Source organism: Anser cygnoides, chromosome W (genome assembly GCF_040182565.1).
Source record: "Anser cygnoides isolate HZ-2024a breed goose chromosome W, Taihu_goose_T2T_genome, whole genome shotgun sequence".
Taxonomy (NCBI): Eukaryota; Metazoa; Chordata; class Aves; order Anseriformes; family Anatidae; genus Anser; species Anser cygnoides.
Window position 1 is genome coordinate 4456456 of NC_089911.1, and position 22368 is coordinate 4478823.

The window sequence follows — 22368 nt, forward strand, 5'->3', positions numbered from 1 at the left end:
TTGGGGGGGGGGGGGGGGATTTGGGGCCCCCCCCCTCATTTTGGGGTGCTGCCGAAATGGGGGGGGATAAATTGGGTGCCCCCCCGCCTTAATTTTTTTGAGGACAAAAGAGCCGAAACGCGGTAAAAATAAAACTGCCGGGTTTTATTCCAAACTCTTCCCCCCCCGGGAAAAATGGGGGGGGGGGTCCCCAAAATAAAAATTGGGGGGGGGGGGGTCACGGGGGGGCGGGGCGGGGGGCGCCGCCCCCACCAGGCCCTCAGGGCCTCGCGCCAGCCCCGGGGCCCCCAGCGCCCCTTGGGGGCCCCCCCCCACGCTGGTCGGACGCGGCAGCACCTGGGGGGGGGGGGGGGGCAAGGGGGGGGTCGGGGGGGCCCCCATATCCCCAAAGCCCCCCCCCGTGTCCCCAAAGGCCCCCGTGCCCCCCCCCGATGGAACTCGCCCTGTGCAGCTCCCCCCGGGACCCCCGTACCCCCAAACCCCCCCATAGCCCCCCCAGTGCCCCCCCATGTCCCATAGCCCCCCGTGACCCCCCGTACCCCAAAACCCCCCATAGCCCCCCCCATAATTCCCCATAGCCCCCCCAGTGCCCCCCATGTCCCATAGCCCCCCCGTGACCCCCCCCCCGTACCCCAAAACCCCCCCACAACCCCCATAGCCCCCCCAGTGCCCCCCCATGTCCCATAGCCCCCCTGTGCCCCCCCGTGCCCCCCCCCCCTGCAGCTGGAACTCATCCCTCACCCTACACAGCCCCCCGTGACCCCCCCCGTACCCCACAACCCCCCCATAGCCCCCCCAGTGCCCCCCCATGTCCCATAGCCCCCCGTGACCCCCCCCGTACCCTAAACCCCCCATAGCCCCCCATAATTCCCCATAGCCCCCCAGTGCCCCCCATGTCCCATTGCCCCCCGTGCCCCCCGTACCCCAAAACCCCCCCATAGCCCCCCAGTGCCCCCCCCATGTCCCATTGCCCCCCCGTGCCCCCCCGTACCCCCAAAACCCCCCCATAGCCCCCCAGTGCCCCCCCCATGTCCCATTGCCCCCCCGTGCCCCCCGTGCCCCCCCCCCATGTCCCAAAGCCCCCCCCCCGGAGCTGGAACTCGCCGCTCACCCTACACAGCCCCCGCGACCCCATAACCCCCATAACCCCCGTAGCCCCCCCCACAACCCCCAGTGCCCCCCCCCATGTCCCAGTGCCCCCCCCAGTGCCCCCCATGTCCCAGTGCCCCCCCCCGTGCCCCCCCATGTCCCAGTGCCCCCCCCAGACCTGGAACTCATCGCTCACCCTGCGCAGCTCCCCCCCGCGACCCCATAACCCCCCATAACCCCCCAAAACCCCCGTAGCCCCCCCAAAGCCCCCACGACCCCCCCCGACCCCCCGTGCCCCCCCCCGTGTCCCAAAGCCCCCCCACCTGCAGCTGGAACTCGTCGCTCATCCTGCGCAGCTCCCTCCCGTATTTCCTCGCCGCCCACAGCACGGGGGGCCGAACGGGACCGGCCCCGGAACGCGGGGGTCCCCGGAGTCCGACCCCCCCCCCGCGGGAGGCTCTGCGGGGTGGGGGTGGGGGTCAGAGCTTCTGCAGCCCCCTCCCCAAAAAAAAAGGGGGGGGGGGGGGGAAAGGGGGGAGCAAAAGGGGGGGGCATAAAGGGAGGGGGAAAAGGGGGGCAAAGTGGGGGGGGGTATAAAGGGGGGGGGCAGGGGGGGGTCATAAAGTGGGGGGGGGGAAGCGGGGGGTCATAAGTTGGGGGGGCAAAGTGGGGGGTCCTAAATAGGGGGGGGGGGGGCAAAGGGGAGATCCTAAAGCAGGGGGGGTCCCAAAGTGGGGGGTTCCTAAAGTGGGGGGTCTCAAAGCAGGGGGGGGCTCAAAGTGGGGGGGGCCCAAAGTGTGTGGGGGGTCCCAAAAAGGGGGGCGTGCTAAGGGACATTCCCACAGGGGGGTCCCAAAGGGGGGGTCCCCAAAAGGGGGTGCTAAGGGGAGATTCCCAAGGGGGTCCCGAAAAGGGGGGGAAATCCCGATAAGGGGGGGGTCCTGATAAGAGGGGGTGTCCCAATAAGGGGGGTCCTGATAAGGGGGTCCCGATAAGGGGGGGGGGGTCCCAGTAAAAGGGGGTGCCGGGGGGGGTCCCGATAAGGGGGGTTCCCAATAAGGGGGGGTCCCGATAAGGGGGGGGGTCCTGTGGGGGGGTAACCCAACGGGGGGGGGTTCCGAAGTAGGGGGGTCCTGGGGGGTTCCTAAAGGGGAGATCCCAAAGGGAGGGGTCCCAATAAGGGGGTCCCAATAAGGGGGGGGGGGAATCCCGATAAGGGGGGTGTCCCGATAAGGAGGGGGGTCCCGGGGGGGGGGGGTCTCACCCGTGGGGGTCCCGGCGGGGCTGGAGCCGGGGAGCCCCCAGGGCGACTCGGGGGGTCGCGGGGGGCGGGGCGCGGGCACGGCGGGGGGGGGCTCCTCGGGGAACTCCTCGATGCTGAACATGCTCAGGGCATGGCGGCTGGGGGGGGGGCGGGGGGGGGCGTCATGGGGGGGGCCGCACCCCCAAATCCTGCCCCCCAACCCCCCACCAAACTCCCCCCCCAAAAAATCCCCCCCAAATCCCCCCTAAAAAAAAACTCCCTCCCCCCCATAAAAACCTCCCTCCCCCCCCAAAGTCCTCCCCCCCCCCCCCCCCCCTGCCCCCCCCCCCCCCCCGGCCCCCCCTCCTCCCCCCCCCCCCCACCTCGGCTTCGCCGCCGCCGCTCGTCGCCCCCTCTCCGCTGCCTCCGCGCTGAGCGGCAGCCCGGCCGGCCAATCGCAGGCCCTCTTCCGCCCTGACGTCACCGCGCCGGGTCACGGGGCGGGGCCCGGCCCCGCCCCTTCAGTGCCTGCCCGCACCTGGGCGGGGCTCGCGGGAGGCGTCGCCCGCCCGCGCTCAAGATGGCGGAGCGGCGGGCGGCGCTCTAGCCGCCGGTTTGCGCAGGCGCTCTGTGGTGCCCTATTCACGGCGCCGCGGCCGGTGCCGGGCGGGGGGGCAGCGGGCGGCGCTGCGCAATTTGCGTAGCGGGGCCCGGCGTAGCCCAGGGACAGGCCCGGGGGGGGGGGCGAAATGGGGACCGGGGACCTCCGGGGACAGCGGGGACAGGGTCGGGGCCACCAGGGGCAGGGGCAGGGCCACCTCCGGGGCCACCACCAGCACCTCCGGGGCCACCAGGGACAGGGACAGGGACAGGGACACCTCTGGGGCCACCACCATAGCCACCAGCAGGGCCACCATAGCCAGGGCCACCTCCAGGGCCACCAGGGCCACCTCTAGGGCCACCACCGTCACCTCCAAGGCCACTGGGGCCAGGGACAGGGCCACCAGGGACAGGGACAGGGCCACCAAGGCCACCTCTGAGGCCACCACCGTGGCCACCAGCAGGGCCACCATAGCCAGGGCCACCTCCAGGGCCACCAGGGCCACCAGCAGGGCCACCAGACACAGGGACACTTCCATGGCCAACGCCACATCCAGGGCCACCAGGGCCACCAAGGACAGGGCCAGGGCCACCAGGGGCAGAGCCACCAGGGGCACCAGGGACAGGGACGGGGACCGGGACAGTGACAGGGACAAGGCCACCTCTGAGGCCACCACCATGGCCACCAGCAGGGCCACCATGGCCAGGGCCACTTCCAGGGCCACCAGGCACAGGGACACCTCCACGACCACCAACGCCACCTCCAGGGCCACCAGGGCCACCAAGGACAGGGATAGGGCCACCAGGGACAGCTCCCTGTGTCCCCACGTCCCCACATCCCCACGTCCCCGTGTCCCCATATCCCAATGTCCCCACGTCCCCGTGTCCCCGTGCCTCATGGAAACGGCCGCGGGGCTGCACTGGGACCCTCCCAGTATTGACTGGGAGTGACCTCGGCCCGACCTTGGCGGAGCCAGGGCTGTCCCAGTGCCACCAGTGCCACCAAACAGTGCCACCAGTAGGGGCAGTGGGATGGGGACCTGGGGGGTCGGGGGGGTGGCTGGGGGAGTCACATGTGCTGCTGACGTCATTGCCCCGGGGCTGCCCGGTATAAAACTGGGAGTCAGAACTGGGGAGGGGGACGGAGCCGGATTGGCCTGAACTGGATCGGGACTGGAACCAGAACTGGGACTGGAACCGGAGCTGGAGCACAGCTGGATCGGGACCAGAACCGGACCGGGACCAGAACCGGACCGGGACCAGAACCGGATCAGGAGCTGGAACTGGATCAGGAGCTGGAACCGGTTCAGAACTGAATTGGATCAGGACCAGAACCAGATCAGCACTGGGGCAGGATCAAGAGCTGGAACTGGTTCAGAACTGGACCAGATCGGGAACAGAACCGGATCAGGAACAGAACCGGATCAGGACCAGAACCGAATCAGGACTGGAGCTGGATCAGGAGCTGGAACGAGCTCAGAACTGAACCGGATCAGGACCAGAACTGGATCAGGACCAGAACCAGACCAGGAATTGGAGTGAAAACAGATTAGGAGTGAAACCAAACTGGGGACCAGAGTTGGTTCAGGAGCTGGAACTGGATCGGATCTGAACCAAATCAGGACTGAAACCAGATCAGAACTGAACCGGATCAGAACTGAGCTGGATCAGGAGTGGAAATGGACCAGACCCAACCCAGATTGGGACCCAAACCAGGTTAGAAATGAACCGGATCTGAACTGAAGTAGGTCAGAACTGAACCACATCAGGACTGGAACTGGATCAGGACCTGAAACAGATCAGGAGTGAAACCGGATCGGGACCCAAACCGGATCAGGAGTGAAACCGGATCGGGAGTGAAACCGGATCAGTAGTGGAACCAGATTAGGAGTGGAACCAGATCAGGAGTGAAACCGGATCAGGAGTGGAACCAGATAAGAACCGGAGCCAGATCAGGACCCAAACCGGATCAGGACCCGGGGGGGGGTCCTGCCAGGGGGTCCCATCCCAGCCATGAGCGGGGGGCTCCGCGGGGGTCCCCTCAGCGCCGCCGCTCGCCCCGGCGGGGGCCGCGGGCCGGGGGGCGGGGGGCACGGGGGGCGCGGGGGGGCCCGGTGCCCCCGGGAAGCTGCAGCTGCTGGAGCGCTTCTTCACCCCCCGGGAGCCCCCTCCCCGTCAACCCCCTCCTCCTCCTCCTCCTCCTCCTCCTCCTCTTCCTCCTCCGGGAGAGGCGGCCGCTGCAGGGGGGGGGCTTGGGGACACCGCGGGGACCTTTGTGGACAGCCGGGACCCCCTCGGGGACATCCTGGGGGCACTCGGGGGCGTCCCCAGCCCCTACGGCTCCCCCGGCGGCGGGGGGCGAGCCGGGACCCCAGGGATGTCCCCAGGGGGCTCGGGGACCCCGCGGGGGCATTTGGGGACGCCCCGGGGAGGCTCGGGGACGTCCTGGGGACACCCGGGGACACCTCGGGGACATTTGGGGACGTGGCCAGGCCCCCGGCCCCCCCCCTGCGCCGGGGGCTGAGCCGCAGCCACGAGCGGCTGCACCCCGGGGACACCGCGGGGACCCTCGGGGACTCCCTGGGGACCTTTGGGGACCCCCTGGGGACCTTTGGGGGCACCCTGGGGACATTTGGGGACCCCCTGGGGACCTTTGGGGACCCCTGGGGACATTGGGGGCCCTCCCTAACCTTTACGCGCCCCCCGCCAGCGGAGGCCGAGCCGCAGCCGGGACCCCAGGGAGGTCCCCGAGGTCCTGGGGGACCCCTTGGGGGCGTTTGGGGACACCCCGGGGACCCCTGGGGACACCGCGGGGACCCTCGGGGGCGCCCCCCTTTTTACGCCCCCCCGCCAGCGGAGGCCGAGCCGCAGCCGCGACCCCAGGGCCACGGGGGGGCGCCGGGGGACATGGGGGGGCACCTGGGGACATGGGGACATGGGGGGCACTCGGGGACCCCTCCCGGCCCCCCCCTCCGCCGGGGCCAAAGCCTCAGCCAGGAGGGGCTGGAGGTGCCCGGGGGGGGGGCTGAAAGTAGGGGGGGGCCCCGGCGCTGGCGCTCGCTGGAGGCGGTGGGGGGGGGCGGCGGAGGAGGCGGGGGGGGGGTCAGAGGAGGGGGGGCGAGGGGGGGACCCCAAAAGGGGAGGGGTCCGGGGGGGGGGCCCCCCCGAGCGCCTGCGCTTCTCCCGCTTCCTGGACGAGCTGACCCGCAGGGTGCTGAGCCCGCGCGGCTGCGGGACCTGGGGTGGCCCCCCCCGGGGAACCCCCGGGGACCCCGGGGACCCCCCGCGAGGTCCCCCCCGGCACCGCCAGGAGGAGGAGGAGGAGGAGGAAGAGGAGGAGGAGGAAGAGGAGGAGGAAGAAGGGCAGGTATGGGGGGGGGGGGGCTGGGGTATGGGGGGGATATTTGGGTGCTTGGGGGGGGGGGTCGTGATTTTTTTTTTTTTTTGGGGGGGGGGGCGCAAGGGCACCTGGGTGCTGGGGGGGGAGCACGAAGGGCTATGGGGAGGGTACTTAGGGCCGGGTGGGGCACATAGGGTTATTGGGGGGGGAAATAGGGTCGGGGGGTGGAATTAGGGCGGGGGGCACATAGGGCCATGGGGGGGGCACTTAGGGCCGGGGGGGCACATAGGGTTATTTGGGGGGGGGAATAGGGTCGGGGGGGGGAATTAGGGCTGGAGGGGGCACATAGGGCCAAGGGGGGGCACAAAGGGCCATGGGGGGGGCACTTAGGGCCGGGGGGGGCACATAGGGTTATTTGGGGGGGGGGGGGAATAGGGTCGGGGGGGGGGGGGAATTAGGGCTGGAGGGGGCACATAGGGCCAAGGGGGGGCACAAAGGGCCATGGGGGGGCATATAGGACCATGGGGGGGCAGATAGAGACATGGGGGGGGCACATAGGGCAATTGGGGGGGGGGGGGCACAAGGACGCCTGGGTGCCATGGGGGGGCACCAGGGGTCCTGTAATGGGGGGGGGGGGTGTTGGGGACCCGCCCCCCCCCCCTGCAGGGGTCCCCGCTGCCCTCGCCCCCTCCCTCCTGCAGGAGCTGGGGGCGGCCGCAGGAGGCAGGGGGTGAGTGGGGGGGGGCAATTTTTTTGGGGGGGGCAATTCGGGGGGGGGGGGGCACTTGGGGGGGGGGGGATCCGGGAGCGTTATGGGTCCCAGGGGCAGTTTGGGGGGTTCCAGGGGCAGTTGGGGGGCAATGGGGCAGTTTGGGGCTCCCTGGGGCAGTTTTGGGGGGTCCCAGGTGCATTTTGGGGTCCGGGGGCAGCTTTTGGGGTGGGGGCAGGGGGCAGTTTGGGGGGTTATTGGACAGATTGGGGGGGGTCCCACATGAATTTGGGGGTCCAGGAGCAGTTTTGGGGTCCGGGGGCAGTTTTGGGGGGTTACGGGACAGTTTTGGGGGGGTCCCACGTGAATTTGGGGGTCCTGGGGCAGTTTTGGGGGGATCCCCGGGGCAGTTTTGGGGTCCGGGGGCAGTTTTGGGGGTCAGTGGGGCCGTTTTGGGGGTCCCACGCCCCCCTCCCCCCCCCAGCCCCCCCGGCCCCCCCGGCGCAGGCGGAGCTCGAGGCGCTGCGGGAGCGGATCGAGAGGTGAGGGGCGGGGCCAGGCGGGGCCACGCCCACCGGGGGCGGGGCCGGACACGCCCAGTGGGCGTGGTCTGAGGGAGGGGGCGTGGCTTGCGTGGTGACCTCGTCCATTTAAGGCAATGGGCGTGGCTTCGGGGAGCCCCGCCCAATCGGGGCGGGGCCGCGGCTCCACCTGGGGTCATCCAGTGCCCCAGTTCCCAGGCTCCCAGTGCTCCCAGTGTGTCCTGCCACGGCTCCCAGTGCTCCCAGTATGCCCCCCAGTGCTCCCAGTACGCCCCCCAGGGCTCCCAGTACGCCTCCCCAGTGCTCCCAGTGCACCCCCAGGGCTCCCAGTTCCCCCCAGTTTGAACTCCCAGGGCTCCCAGCGCCCCTAGTCTGAACTCCCAGTGTCCCCAGTATGCCTCCCCAGGACTCCCAGTGCACCCCCAGGGCTCCCAGTTCCCCCCAGTTTGAACTCCCAGGGTTCCCAGTGCACCCCCAGGGCTCCCAGTTTGAACTCCCAGTGTCCCCAGTATGCCTCCCCAGGACTCCCAGTGCACCCCCAGGGCTCCCAGTTCCCCCCAGTTCGAACTCCCAGGGCTCCCAGTGCCCCAGTGCTTCCAGTTTGAACTCCCAGTACTCCCAGTATGCCCCACCAGGGCTCCCAGTGCACCCCCAGGACTCCCAGTTCCCCCCAGTTCAAACTCCCAGGGCTCCCAGAGCACCCCCAGGGCTCCCAGTGCCCCCAGTTTGAACTCCCAGTGTCCCCAGTATGCCTCCCCAGGACTCCCAGTGCACCCCCAGGGCTCCCAGTGCACCCCCAGGGCTCCCAGTGCCCCCAGTTTGAACTCCCAGTGTCCCCAGTATGCCTCCCCAGGACTCCCAGTGCACCCCCAGGGCTCCCAGTGCACCCCCAGGGCTCCCAGTGCCCCCAGTTTGAACTCCCAGTGTCCCCAGTATGCCTCCCCAGGACTCCCAGTGCACCCCCAGGGCTCCCAGTTCCCCCAGTTCAAACTCCCAGGGCTCCCAGTGCCCCCAGTTCCCCTCAGTTTGAACTCCCAGTGCTCCCAGCGTCCCCAGTTTGAACTCCCAGTGCTCCCAGTGCTCCCAGTGCCGCCCCTCCCGCAGGCTCCAGGACGACTTCGCCGCCTCCCAGCGCCTGAACCGGGTCCTGGAGGAGCGGCTGCGGGGGGTGGTGAGGGGGGGCCGGGGGGGGGGACATTGGGGGTTCGGGGGGTATGGGGATATGGGGACAGGGGGACATGGGGACGGGGATATGGGGACAGGGGGACGGGGATTTGGGGATATGGGGATATGGGGACGGGGGCTTTGGGGATATGGGGACAGGGGGATGTGGGGACAGGGGGATTTGGGGACAGGGGGATTTGGGGATATGGGGACATGGGGGCGGGGATTTGGGGACAGGGGGACGGGGATTTGGGGACAGGGGATATGGGGACAGGGGGATTTGGGGACAGGGGGACAGAGGATATGGGGACAGGGGGATATGGGGACAGGGGGATTTGGGGATATGGGGACATGGGGGCGGGGATTTGGGGACAGGGGGATGTGGGGACAGGGGGACAGAGGATATGGGGTTATGGGGACATGGGGATTTGGGGTTATGGGGACGGGGATATGGGGATATGGGGATATGGGGACAAGGGATATGGGGACAGGGGGATTTGGGGACAGGGGATATGGGGACAGGGGGACGGGGATTTGGGGATATGGGGATATGGGGACAGGGGCTTTGGGGATATGGGGACAGGGGCTTTGGGGACAGGGGGATATGGGGACAGGGGGACAGGGGGATATGGGGACAGGGGGATTTGGGGATATGGGGACAGGGGGATATGGGGACAGGGGGGATTTGGGGACAGGGGATATGGGGACAGGGGGACGGGGATTTGGGGATATGGGGATATGGGGACGGGGGCTATGGGGATATGGGGACAGGGGATTTGGGGACAGGGGATATGGGGACGGGGATTTGGGGACAGGGGTATTTGGGGATATGGGGACATGGGGGCGGGGATTTGGGGACAGGAGGGATGTGGGGATAGGGGGACAGAGGATATGGGGTTATGGGGACATGGGGATTTGGGGACAGGGGGACAGGGGATACGGGGACAGGGGGATTTGGGGACAGGGGGATTTGGGGACAGAGGGATTTGGGGACAGGGGGACAGGGGACAGGGGATATGGGGACAGGGGGATGTGGGGACAGGGGGATTTGGGGATATGGGGACAGGGGGACAGGGGATATGGGGATATGGGGATATGGAGACGGGGATTTGGGGACGGGAATTTGGGGACAGAGGGACAGGGGACAGGGGATAGGGGGACAGGGACATGGGGACAGTGGGATATGGGGACAGGGGGATTTGGGGATATGGGGACATGGGGGCGGGGATTTGGGGACAGGGGGATGTGGGGACAGGGGGATATGGGGATATGGGGATAGGGGGACAGGGGGATGTGGGGACAGGGGGACAGAGGGATATGGGGACAGAGGGACATGGGGATTTGGGGTTATGGGGACGGGGATATGGGGATTTGGGGTTATGGGGACGGGGATATGGGGACAGGGGGATTTGGGGACAGGGGATATGGGGACAGGGGGGACGGGGATTTGGGGATATGGGGATATGGGGACAGGGGCTTTGGGGATATGGGGACAGGGGCTTTGGGGACAGGGGGATATGGGGACAGGGGGATTTGGGGATATGGGGACATGGGGGCGGGGATTTGGGGACAGGGGGACGGGGATTTGGGGACAGGGGATATGGGGACAGGGGGGATTTGGGGACAGGGGGACAGAGGATATGGGGACATGGGGATATGGGGATGGGGACATGGGGATATGGGGATACGGGGACAAGGGATATGGGGACAGGGGGATATGGGGACGGGGGGACGGGGATTTGGGGATATGGGGATATGGGGACAGGGGCTTTGGGGATATGGGGACAGGGGATATGGGGACAGGGGGATTTGGGGACAGGGGGATTTGGGAATATGGGGACATGGGGACAGGGGGATTTGGGGACAGGGGGATTTGGGGACACGGGGACCAGGATTTGGGGTCCCGCTGCAGGTGCAGGCGGTGGCCCTGGAGCGCGTGGCCCTGTCCCAGCGCCTGGCCCAGGCCCTGCAGCGGCTGCTGGTGGCCCCCCCGCCCCCCAGGGGTCCCGGTGAGATTGCGGGGGGGGGGGGTTGGGGGCAATTGGGGGGTGTGGGGACTATGGGGGACAACGGGGGGGGCAACAGGGGAACAATGGGGGGCAATGGGGGCGCAATAGGGACAATAATGGGGCAAATGGGGGGGAAAAGGGGGACAAGGGGGGCAATGGGGGGCAATAGGGACAGTGGGGGGGCAGTGGGGACAGTGGGGGGGCAATAGGGACAGTGGGGGGGCAATGGGGGGACAATTGGGGACAATAGGGGCACAGCGGGGGGGCAATGGGGGGTTATGGGGGATAACGGGGGGGCAATGGGGACAATTGGGGACAACGGGGGGCAGTGTGGGGGGGGTAATAGGGGAGGGGTCCAGATTGGGGGGGGGCAGCACCATGGGGGGGTGGGGGGGTCACCCCCTGGTGTCCCCACAGGTGTCCCCGTGGGCTCGGGCCGAGGACGGTGACGGGGACAGCGAGGAGGGGGCCTCTGCCGCCCCCCCGCCTTCAGGGACCCCCGGGGGGGGGAGGCCGCGGGGGGGGCCTGCCCTGACCGCCCCCCCCACTTCCAGGGACCCCCCCCCCCAATAAAGCACCGAGCCCCCCACCCGGGGTCGTCCCTCTGCGGTCTTTACACGTGGGGTCCTCCAGGGACATTGGGGGGGGGGGGCTTCAGGGGCATTTTGGGGTCCCCCAGGCCCACCTTGGGGTCCCCCGGTGCCATTTTGGGGTCCCTTGGGGCCATTTTGGGGTCCCCAGGCCCACCTTGGGGTCCCCTGGGGCCATTTTGGGGTCCCCAGGCCCACCTTGGGGTCCACTCCGGGCCATTTTGGGGTCCCTCCGGGCCCATTTTGGGGTCCCCGGGACCACCTTGGGGTCCCCCGGCACCACCCACAGGGGTCCCTTGGGGCCGTTTGGGGTTTCCAGGCCCACCTTGGGGTCTACCCCGGGCCATTTTGGGGTCCCCGGGACCACCTTGGGGTCCCCCAGGGCCATCTTGGGGTCCCCGGGGGCACCTTGGGGTCCCTTGGGGCCATTTTGGGGTCCCCCAGGCCCACCCCCCCCACAAAGCCCAGACGCAGATTTGGGGTCTGACACCTTTATTACTGTGTGTTTTTTTTTTTTTTTGGGGGGGGGGATCCAGGTTTTGGGAGGGGTCCTGGTTTTGGGGAGGGGGTCCAGGATTTTTTTTTTTGGGGGGGGGGGGGGGAGGCAAGTTTTGGGGCAAGGCCCTGGTTTCGGAGTGAGCTTCCCGGTTCCGGGGGCAGGTTCTTTCTTTTGGGGGACGACTCTTGGTTTGAGGGGAGTCCCCTTTTTCTTTGGGGGGTCCCTTTTTTGGGGGGTGTCTTTTTTTGGAGGGGGGGTCCAAGTTTTGGGGGCGAGTCCCTGATTTCGGGTGAGTTTCGTGGTTCCGGGGGCAGCTTCCTTGCTTTGGGGGATGACTCCTTGTTTGGGGGTGGGGGTCCCCTTTTTTTTGGGGGGGGTCCCCCTATATTTTTTTTTGGGGGGGGGTGTCCCTCAGTCCCGGCGGTGAAGACGCGGGCGGCGATGTCGTCCAGCAGCCAGTCGATGCCCGCCAGCAGCCCGTGCCCCCACGGCGCTGCAGCCCTGCACCCGCCAGTGGTGGCTGCCCACGGCGTCCAGCTCCAGCGCCTGGGGACGGGGGGGGACATTTTTTTTTAGGGGGGGGCCCTTGGGAACCCCCCCCCCCAGACCCCCTACGTAGCCAGGGGGCTGGGGGCACCCCATAAAGTAGGGCCCTATGGGGGCGCCGCTGTCCCTGAGCATCCCCATGACCCCCCCCCCCCCCCCCCATGCCCTGGGGGATTTGGGGACCCCCCTTGTCCCCAAGTGTCCCCCATGTCCCCAAGTGTCCCCCCCATGTCCCCAAGTGTGTCCCTGAGCCCCCCCCCATATATCCAGGGGCTGGGGGCACCCCCGTTAAAGTAGGGACCTATGGGGGGACGCCGCTGTCCCGAGCACCCCCATGCCCCCCCTGTGCCCTGGAGGATTTGGGGACCCCCCCTCCTTGTCCCCAAGGCTCCCCAGTGTCCCCCATGTCCCCAAGTGTCCCTGTGCCCCCCCAAATATCCAGGGGGCTGGGGGCACCCCCGTTAAAATAGGGACCTATGGGGGGACGCCGCTGTCCCGAGCACCCCCATGCCCCCCCGTGCCCTGGAGGATTTGGGGACCCCCTTGTCCCCAGGTGTCCCCAGTCCCCCCCCCCCATGTCCCCAAGTGTCCCTGTGCCCCCCCCCCCATATATCCAGAGGGCTGGGGGCACCCCATAAAGTAGGGATCTAATGGGGGAACGTCACTGTCCCTGAGCATCCCGGTGCCCCCCCCCCCCCCGTGCCCAGGGGGATTTGGGGACCCCCCCCGCCCCCAGTGTCCCCAGTGTCCCCCCCGTGTCCCCCGACCTCGCGGATGGCGCTGGCGGGCAGGGCTCCCGGCAGGTCCTGCTTGTTGGCGAACACCAGCAGGGTGGCCCCGGCCAGGCGCTGGGGGCGGGCGGGGGGGGCAGCAGGGTCACGGACCCCCCCCACCCCCCCCCGGGGTCACCTGTGCCCCCCGCCACCCCCCGTGTCCCTTAAGTCCCCCCCATGTCCCCATAGCCCCATCACGTCCCCTAATCTCCATGTCCCCGTGTCACCCAATATCCCCTCCACGCCCCCCCGTCCCCCCCGTCCCCCTGTCCCCCCGTCCCCCCACCCACGTCCCCTTGCCCCCCCATGTCCCCATGTCCCCCACGTCCCCCCGTCTACCCCTTGTCCCCCATCCCCCTCACATCCCCCTGCACCCCCCACATCCCCTTGTCCCCCCCATCCCCCTGCCCCCCACGTCCCCCCCCCGTCCCCCTGTCCCCCCACGTCCCCCTGTCCCCCCATGTCCCCCAGTCCCCCCCACGTCCCCTTGTCCCCCCCCATGTCCCCCTGTCCCCCCCCATCCCCTGTCCCCCCCATGTCCCCCTGCCCCCCATCCCCCCATCCCCCTGTCCCCCCACGTCCCCCTGCTCCCCCACGTCCCCCTGCCCCCCGTCCCCCTGCCCCCCCCGTCCCCCCGTCCCCCTGTCCCCCCCATGTCCCCCTGCCCCCCATCCCCCCACGTCCCTCTGCCCCCACATCCCACGTCCCCCTGTCCCCCTGCCCCCCCATGTCCCCCCACGTCCCCCCGCCCCCCCCCCACATCCCCCCCGCCCCGTGCCCACCTCCTCGCGCAGGAGCCCGCGCAGCTCGCGGGCGCAGAGCTGCAGGCGCTGCCGGTCGCCGCTGTCGACCACCCAGACGAGGCCGTCGGTGCTCTCGAAGTAGTTGCGCCAGTAGGAGCGCAGCGAGCTCTGCCCGCCCACGTCCCACACGTTCAGCTTGAACCTGGGCGGGCAGCTCCGTCAGGGCCCGGTGGCCAACGCGGCCGCCGAGGTGGCCGCCGAGATGGCCGCCAAGATGGCCGCCAAGATGGCTGTCAACATGGCTGCCAGGATGGCCGCCAAGATGGCCATCAAGATGGCTGCCAGGATGGCCACCAACATGGCTGCCAAAATGGCTGTCAACATGGCCGCAGAGATGACCACCATGATGGCTGTCAAGGTGGCTGACAACATGGCCACCAAGATGGCTGCCAAGATGGCCACCAAGACAGTTGTCAACATGGTCACTGAGATGGCCACCAAGATGGCCACCAAGATGGCTGACAACATGGCCGCCAAGATGGCCGCCAAGATGCCCACCAACATGGCTGCTAAGATGGCTGTCAACATGGCTGCCAGGATGGCCACCATGATGGCTGTCAAGGTGGCTGACAACATGGCCACCAAGATGGCCACCAAGATGGCTGCCAAGATGGCCGCCAACATGGCTGTCAACATGGCCACCAAGATGACCACCATAATGGCTGTCAAGGTGGCTGACAACATGGCCACCGACATGGCCACCAAAATGGCTGCTAAGGTGGCCACCAAGATGCCTGTCAACATGGCTGCCACCGAGATGGCCACCAAGATGGCTGCTAAGATGGCTGTCAAAACGGCTGACAACATCGCTGCCAAGATGGCCACCAAGATGCCTGTCAACAGGGCTGCCAAGATGGCCACCAAGATGGCCACCATGATGGCTGTCAAAGTGGCTGACCACATAGCTGCCAAGATGGCCACTGAGATGGCCACCAAGATGGCTGTCAAGATGGCCACTGAGATGGCCACCAAGATGGCCGCAGAGATGGCCACGGAGATGGCCACCAAGATGGCCACTGAGATGGTCACCAAGATAGCTGCCAAGACGGCTGCCAAGATGGCTGACAACATGGGTACCAAGATGGCTACCTACGTGGCCACCAACATGGCTGCCAATATGGCTGCCAAGATGGCCAAAACACGGCCACCAACATGGTTACCAAGATGGCCACCAATGTGGCTGACAACGTGGTCGTTAGCATGGCCACCAATATGTCCACCAACACGGCCACCAATGTGGCTACCACCATGGCCACCAACGTGGCCGCCAGGATGGTCACCAACACAGCTACCAACATGGCTGCCAACGTGGCGGCCAACGTGGCCACCACCATGGCCAAGAAGACCACCACCATGGGCATGTTGGTGGCCATCACGGAGGCCACGTTGGTGGCCATAACAACGGTCTGGTTGGTGGCCTTGTAGCTCATGGTGGTGGCCACGTTGGTGGCCACATTGGTGGCCGTGCTGGTGGCCTTCCGGCTCATGGTAGTGGCCATAATGGTGGTCTCGGTGGTGGCCTTGGAGCTCATGGTGGTGGCCGTGGTGGTGGCCATGTTGGTGGTCACGTTGATGGCCATACCAATGACCATGTTGGTGGCCATGTTGGTGGCCCTGTTTGCTGCCATGTTGGTGGCCATGTTGGTGGTCATGTTGATGGTCATACCAATGACCATGTTGGTGGCCATGTTAGTAGCCATGCTGGTGGCCATACCAGTGGCCCTATTGGTGGTCATGCTGGTGGCCATGTTGGTGGCTATGTTGGTGGCCATGTTGGTGGCCATGATGGCAGCCATATTAGTGGCCATATTGGTGGCCATGGTGGTGGCCATGTTGGTGGCCACAAACCCAGACCAGACGCCCGCCACCCCCACGCCCAACGTGGCCACCACCATGACCACGCCCCCGGTGCCCCCGCCCCCGCCCCTTCCCCCGAGGCCCCGCCCCCGCCTACCCGCGGTGCTCGAGGGTCTTGATGTTGAAGCCCAGGGTGGGCGAGGCGGTGGCCACGTCCTCCCCGTTGAAGCGCTTCAGCAGCGTCGTCTTCCCCGCGTTGTCCAGCCCCTGCGGACACGCCCCCCCCGCCTCAGGCCACGCCCACCTTCAGGCCACACCCACCTCCAGAACACGCCCATCCCCGTTAGGCCCCGCCCGCCCCACGTCCCCCAGGCCCCTCCCTTCCTTAGGCCCCGCCCTCACCCCCTCTATCACCCCCCCAAGCCCCGCTCCCCTCCCCCCTCCCCCTCTTCCCCCCTTCCCACCCCCTCGCCCCCTCCAACCCCTCCCCCAGGCCCCGCCCCCTCCCCCAGGCCCACGCCCCTTCCTTAGGCCACGCCCCCATTAGCCCCTCCTCTCCCATTAACCCCTCCCCCTTCCTTAGGCCCCGCCCCCACCCCTCTATCACCCCCCCGGCCCCGCTCCCCTCCCCCTCTCCCCCCTCTTTCCCCCCTCCCACCCCCCTCCCCCCTCCCTCTCCCCCTCCTAGGCCACGCCCCTCCAATTAGCCCCGCCCCTTCCATAGGCCACGCCCCCACCCCCTATCACCCCCCAGCCCCGCTCCCCCTCCCCCCCTCCCCCCTTTCCCCCCTTCCCACCCCCTCGCCCCCTCCCACCCCTCCCCCAGGCCCCGCCCCCTCCCCCAGGCCCCGCCCCCTCCCCCCAGGCCCCGCCCCCTCCCCCAGGCCCCGCCCACAGCATGAGCAGCCGCAGCTCCCGCTCCCGCTCCCGCATCTTCTTCAGGATGCTCAGCAGCCCCATGGCCGCGCGCCGCCGGGCCCCGCCCCGCCCCGGCCACGCCCCCCGACGCCCATTGGCCCCCCGCGCCCCCCGCGTCACGCCTCGCCCCGCCCCCTCCCCCGTCCCCGGGCCACGCCCCCTCCGCTCGCTTCCGGCTTTGCGCGCCCCGCGCCCGCAGCGCCCCCTGGCGGCGTGGGGGGGGGGGGGCGGCGGGGGGGGGTCCCCGCGCCCCCCCCCCGGCCCCCCCCGGGGGTTTTTGACCCCCCCCGTCCCCAAAATGGCGCCGCTGCGGCTGCTGCTGCTGCTGCTGCTGCCCCCGGGCTGCCCGCCGCCACCCAGCCCGGCTGCCGCCTGCACCGTGAGCGGCACCCCCCCCGGGACCCCCCGTGGGACACTCCCCCCGTGGGACCCCCCCCCAATAGGACCCCCCATGGGACCCCCCCCACATGGGACCCCCCTCAGGACCCCCCGTGGGACCCCCCCACCCATGGGACCCCCCCCGTGGGACCCCCCACAGTGGAACCCCCCCCCACCCATAAGATACCCCCCCAGTAGGACCCCCCCCCCATAGGACCCCCCCCCATGGGACCCCCCGTGGGACCCCCCGTGGGACCCCCCATCCCCGTGGGACCCCCCCAAATAGGACCCCTCCCCATGGGACCCCCCCGTGGGACCCCCCCCCGTGGGACCCCCCATGGGGCCCCCCCCACCCATAGGACCCCCCAGGAACCCCCATAGGACCCCCCCGTGGGACCCCCCGTGGGACACCCCCATAGGACCCCCCCCGAGACCACCCACTCATGGGACCCCCCCATGGGACCCCCCCCATGCCCCCCCCCCCCCCCCAGGACCCCCTCATGGGACCTCCCCGTGGGACCCCCCCCCGTGGGACCCCCCACGGGAACTCCCCTCCTCCGGGACCCCCCATAGGACCCCCCATGGGACCCCCCCCATGGGACCCCCCATGGGACCCCCCCCCCCCCCGTGGGACACCCCCATAGGAACCCCCGGAACCCCCCCCATGGCCCCCCCCGTTGGACTCTCCCCCCTCATGGGACCCCTCCCATAGGACCCCCCACGGGACCCCCACTTTGGGACCCCCCCCATTGGTGCCCCCCCCCATGGGACCCCCCCTTGGTGCCCCCCCCCCCCCCCATGGGACCTCCCCCCCCAGTGTCACCCAGGGGGACCCTGCCCCGCCCCCCCCCAGGGACCCGGGGGGGGCAGCACTGGGGGGGGGTGACGTTTGGGGGGATTTGGGGGGGACAGTGACACTGGGGGGGGGGCATTTGGGGGTGGGGGCAATGGGGGGGGGGGGAGGGTGGGGGGGGGGGGGAGTGTGGGGGGGGTGATAATGGGGGGGCACTGGGGGGGCATTTGGGGGGTGTCAGTAGGGGGGGACACCGGGGGGGGCAATTGGGGGTGACAATGGGGGGGGGGGCACGGGGGGGTGATTCTGACACTTGGGGGGGGCAGGGGGGTGGCAATGGGGGGGACACCGGGGGGTGATTCTGACACTTGGGGGTGCTTTGGGGGGGGGGATGACACTGGGGGGTGACTGTGACAATGGGGGGGCGTTTGGGGGGTGGCAATGGGGGGGGCATTTGAGGGGTGGCAATGGGGGGGGGGGACACCGGGGGGGGGCAATTAGGGGTGCCAATGCGGGGGGGGGCACCGGGAGGGTGATTCTGACACTTTGGGGGGGGGCTTTGGGGGGGGGGTGTTCAAACGACCCGCCCCCCCCCCTCCCTTTTGCCCCCCCCCCCCAAGGCGTGCCCGCCGTCCCCGTGCCCGTCGCCGGCTGCCCGCTGCCCCCCCCGGCCCCCCCCCGCCGCCGGTGGGGGCGTGCGCGGGGCACTGCGAGTCGGGGGCGTTCCCCCGCGGGGGGGCGCTGCTGGCGGCCTCCCGCCACCGCCTGGCCTCCGCCGCCCGCTGCTGCACCATGGCCCGCGCCCGCAAGGTGGGGGCCCCCCCCGTTTTATTTTGGGGGGGGGGCAAGGCGAGGCCCCCCGCTTCGGGACACCCCCGTTTCACACGTCCCCCCTCTGGCTTTGGTGCCCCCCTTTAGTGCCCCCCCCCACCCGCTCCCCCTCCATGCCCCCCCCCCCAATGCCCCCCCTCCCCAAATTGCCCCCCCATTTTATTTTTTTTTGGGGGGGGGACACACCCCGTGATGCCCCCCTCCCCTCATTGTCGTCCCCCCCTTTGATATTTCCCCCCCCTTTTTAGTGCCCCCCCCACCTCCACCAACTGCTCCTTCTCCATGCCCCCTCCCCCCAACATGCCCCCCCCGTTTGTTTTTTGGGGGGGGGGGGGCAAGGCGAGGCCCCCGTTTCGGGACACCCCCCCCCTTTCACGTGCCCCCCCTCCAGCTTTGGTGACCCCCCCTTTAGTGTCCCCTCGGCCTCCTGCTGCTGCTCCATGGCCCCCCCTCCCCAAATTGCCCCCCCCAATTGCCCCCCATTTTATTTTTTTTGGGGGGTGGCATCCAGTGACCCCCCCTTATTGCCCCCCTTTTTGGTGCCCCCCCCTTTGATGTCCCCCCCCTTTGGCATTTCCCCCCCTTTTTGGTGCCCCCCCCACCTCCACCACCCGCTCCTTCTCCATGCCCCCCAAAATGTCCCCCCCTAATTTTTTTTTTTGCGGGGGGGCACCCAGTGACCCCCCCCCCCTTGTTGCCCCCCCAGGTGCCGGTGCCGCTGTCGTGCCCCGGCGGCCGCCGCCTCCTGCTGGTGACGGTGTCGGCGGGGGGTGCCGCTGCGACATGTGCCGGGGGGGCGCTTCTGAGGGGGGGGGGGGGGCACAGAAAAATAGGGGGACCCCCCCCTTAATTTTCGTCTTCCCCCCCCCCCCCCCCGGTGGGAATTAAATGGTGGAGAGGAGCGGGGTGGTTTTTTTGGGGGGGGGGAATGGGGACGGGGGGGGCATTTTGGGGACATGGGGGGGGCGTTTTGAGACATTGGAGGTGGGGGGGGCAATGGGGACGTGGGGGGGCATGGGGGCACAGGGGGGCAACAGGGACATGGGGGGGTTGGGGATGTGGGGGGGCAATGGGGACATGGGGGGGGGTGCGTTGGGGTTGGGGGGGCGTGGGGGGTCATGGGGACATTTTTGGGAGAAATTGGGGGGGTTGGGGACATTTGGGGGGTAATGGGGAAAATTGGAGGGGGGACAATGGGGACATGGGGGGGCTTTGGGGGGGCCATGGGGGGATGTGGGGCCATGGGGGGGCACGGGGAGCATTTTTGGGGAAAATGGGGGGGGATTGGGGACACGGGGGGGGCAGTGGGGATAAAAGGGGGGGGGCAATGTGGAAAAGGGGGGGGGGCAACGGGGCCATGGGGGGGCTTTGGGGGGGTATTGGGGGCAAACGGGGATAAAAGGGGGGCTTTGGGGAAAACGGGGGGGCGCTGGGGTTGGGGGGGCCATGGGGGGCTCGGGGGGGCTTTGGGACCACGGGGGGGCCACGGGGGGCCCTGGGGGCCCTGTGGAGGCCGGAACCTTTCTTCCTGGGAACAGCCCCCGGGGATCCCCGGTCCCGGCGCACCCGGCGCCGCTTCCGCCCGCGGCCACTTCCGGCCTCCGAGCGCCGCCGCCGAGGGGCGGAGCCTCGCGCTCCCCACCCCCTCCGGCGCCGCGCGCATGCGTCCTGAGCGCCGAGCCCGGCGGGCGGGCCCTCGCCGCTTGCCGACCAATCAGCGCGCTCCTCCCCCACACCTCCTCCCCGTCCGCGCATGCGCCGCGTCGGGAAGGGGCGGGGGAGGAGGGAGGGGGCGGGACTAGGCGGGGCTCCGCCAATCGGCGCGCGACTCCCAGCGCCGCGGGCCAATGGGAGAGCGGCGGGGCCGGAAGCGGCGCGGAGCCGGGCCCCGGGAGCGGCGGCGGGGATGAGGCGCTGGGCCCCGGCCTGGCCGGGGGAGCTGAAGGTGCGGGCCGCCCGCTACGTGCTGGAGCGGACCCTGGGGCCCTTCCTGGAGGAGCGGCTGCGGCTCGAGCAGCTCAGCCTCGACCTGCGCGGCGGCACCGGGGAGCTGCGGGACCTGCGGCTGCGGGCCTCGGTGCGGAGCCGGGGGGATTCCGGTTCCGGTGGGCGCTTCCGGGTTCCGTTGGCGGCTTCCGGGTTCCGGTGGCAGCTTCCGGGTTCCGTTCCCGCTCCCGGTTCCGGGTTCCAGGCCCGGTTGTGGTTCCGCTTCCGGGGTTTCCCCGTGGCGCTTCCGGGTTCCGCCTCCCGGTTTCGGTTTCGGTTCCGGTTGTCGGGCCCGGGCCCGGCTCCCGGTTCTACTTCCGGTTCCGGTCCCCGGTGTCCGTTGCCCGCCCCCTGGCCTCGTCCCACAGGCCCCAGTGCCCCCCCCGGTGCCCCCCAGCCCCCGCCAGCCCCCCCATGCCCCCACATCCCTGTCCCCCTCTCCCTGCCCCTCCCCCACTGTCCCCGTGCCCCCCCGTCCCCCACGCCCCCCCCCCCCCCGGTGTCCCCCTGGTCCCCCCCTCACTGTGTGACCCCCTCCCAGTCCCCTGACGTCCCCGTGCCCCCCAGGCGCTGGACGCGGTGTCCCCATACCCCCCAAGCCCCCCTATGCCCCCCCGTCCCCCCCCATACCCCCCCCTGACCCCATGATGTCCCCCGATGTCCCCCCCATCCCCCGATGTCCCCCTGTCCCCCCCCGCCCCCCCCCGTCCCCTGATGCCCCCGTGCCCCCCTCCAGGCGCTGGACGCGGTGTCCCCATACCCCCCCCCCCCCAACCCCCCCATACCCCCCCATACCCCCTGCCTCCCTGATGTCCCCCTGCCCCCCGATGTCCCCTTGCCCCCCCGATGTCCCCATGTCCCCCCTGCCCCCCATGTCCCCCCCCATCCCCTGACTGTCCCGTGCCCCCCAAGGCGTGGACGCGGTGTCCCCATGCCCCCCCATACCCCCATGTCCCCATGTCCCCCTGTCCCCCCCGCCCCCCGATGTCCCCATGTCCCCCCCTGCCCCCCCCCCCGTCCCCGACGCCCCCCGTGCCCCCCCCAGGCGCTGGATGCGGTGTCCCCATGCCCCCCCCATACCCCCCCCCCCAACCCCCCCATAGCCCCCCTTATCCCCTCCACCCCCCACCCCCACACCCCCCTGTCCCCATATCCCCCGATGTCCCCATGTCCCCCCCCGTCCCCTGACGCCCCCGTGCCCCCCCCAGGCGCTGGATGCGGTGCTGGCGGCGGCCGGGTGCCCGCTGGAGCTGCGGGGGGGCCAGGTGGGGGCGGTGGCGGTGGCGGTGCCCTGGGGGGCGCTGGGCTCCCGGCCCTGCTGCCTGCGCCTGCGGGGGCTGCGCCTCACCCTGCGCCCACGTGAGTGTCGGGGGGGGGGGGCTTTTGGGGTCTCCCCGTCCCCTTTGGGGTCCCTGTCCCTCTTCTGGGGTCCCCATCCTGATCCTGGGGTCCTCCTGTCCCCGTTTGGGGTCCCCAGGTCACCAGGGGGGCCCTGACACCTTCCGGGGGTCCTGGTCCTGATCCTGGGGTCCCGGTCCTAATATTGGGGTCCCCCATCCCCATTTGGGGTCCCCCTGTCCCCTTTTGGGGTCCCCGGGTCACCGGGGGGGCCCTGACACTGTCCTGGGGTCCCCCTGCCCCTTTTGGGGTCCCCAGGTCACCGGGGGGGGGAGGCTTGTCCCCATCCTGGGGTCCCCCCTTGCCCCACCCATGCCCCCTGACCCCATGGCTCCCCCATGCCCCCCAAATCCCCCTGGG

At 69.8% G+C, this 22368-nt stretch overlaps 2 protein-coding genes and 3 long non-coding RNA genes across 5 annotated transcripts; 3 read left to right on the forward strand and 2 right to left on the reverse strand.

The window, feature by feature from the left end:
- Nucleotides 1-207: 207 nt before the first annotated feature.
- On the reverse strand, nt 208-2866 carry LOC136788824 (uncharacterized). The gene is made up of 4 exons (XR_010827393.1): nt 2716-2866; nt 2354-2490; nt 1413-1548; nt 208-336 (listed from the first exon to the last, which is right to left on the reverse strand). It is a non-coding gene; the product is annotated as an uncharacterized lncRNA (long non-coding RNA).
- A 4599-nt stretch (nt 2867-7465) lies between these two features.
- Nucleotides 7466-10691, forward strand: LOC136788856 (uncharacterized). The gene is made up of 3 exons (XR_010827410.1): nt 7466-7523; nt 8628-8694; nt 10600-10691. It is a non-coding gene; the product is annotated as an uncharacterized lncRNA (long non-coding RNA).
- Nucleotides 10692-12055: 1364 nt separating this feature from the next.
- LOC136788819 (ADP-ribosylation factor-like protein 2) lies at nt 12056-16726 on the reverse strand. Its single transcript, XM_066987501.1, has 5 exons — nt 16599-16726; nt 15862-15971; nt 13887-14049; nt 13099-13179; nt 12056-12331 (listed from the first exon to the last, which is right to left on the reverse strand). The coding sequence occupies exons 1-5, from the start codon at nt 16662-16664 to the stop codon at nt 12197-12199; spliced, it is 555 nt and encodes a 184-aa protein (XP_066843602.1). The 5' UTR covers nt 16665-16726; the 3' UTR covers nt 12056-12196.
- A 149-nt stretch (nt 16727-16875) lies between these two features.
- LOC136788857 (uncharacterized) lies at nt 16876-19488 on the forward strand. The gene is made up of 3 exons (XR_010827411.1): nt 16876-17001; nt 18414-18603; nt 19331-19488. It is a non-coding gene; the product is annotated as an uncharacterized lncRNA (long non-coding RNA).
- A 785-nt stretch (nt 19489-20273) lies between these two features.
- On the forward strand, nt 20274-22121 carry LOC136788784 (autophagy-related protein 2 homolog A-like). Its single transcript, XM_066987467.1, has 2 exons — nt 20274-20701; nt 21819-22121. Exons 1-2 carry the CDS (start codon nt 20378-20380, stop codon nt 22104-22106), a joined length of 612 nt encoding a protein of 203 aa, XP_066843568.1. The 5' UTR covers nt 20274-20377; the 3' UTR covers nt 22107-22121.
- The last annotated feature ends 247 nt before the right edge of the window (nt 22122-22368 follow it).

Bases quoted from the DNA above. Each gene is read 5' to 3' on its own strand.
- LOC136788819 (XM_066987501.1), bottom strand. From the start codon at position 16,664: ATGGGGCTGCTGAGCATCCTGAAGAAGATGCGGGAGCGGGAGCGGGAG. The intron at 14,050-15,861 runs GTAGGCGGGGGC...CTGCCCGCCCAG, and splicing joins AAGACCCTCGAGCACCGCGG to GTTCAAGCTGAACGTGTGGG. The intron at 13,180-13,886 runs GTGGGCACGGGG...GCCCGCCCCCAG, and splicing joins GCGGGCTCCTGCGCGAGGAG to CGCCTGGCCGGGGCCACCCT.
- LOC136788784 (XM_066987467.1), top strand. From the start codon at position 20,378: ATGCGCCGCGTCGGGAAGGGGCGGGGGAGGAGGGAGGGGGCGGGACTA. The intron at 20,702-21,818 runs GTGCGGAGCCGG...TGCCCCCCCCAG, and splicing joins ACCTGCGGCTGCGGGCCTCG to GCGCTGGATGCGGTGCTGGC.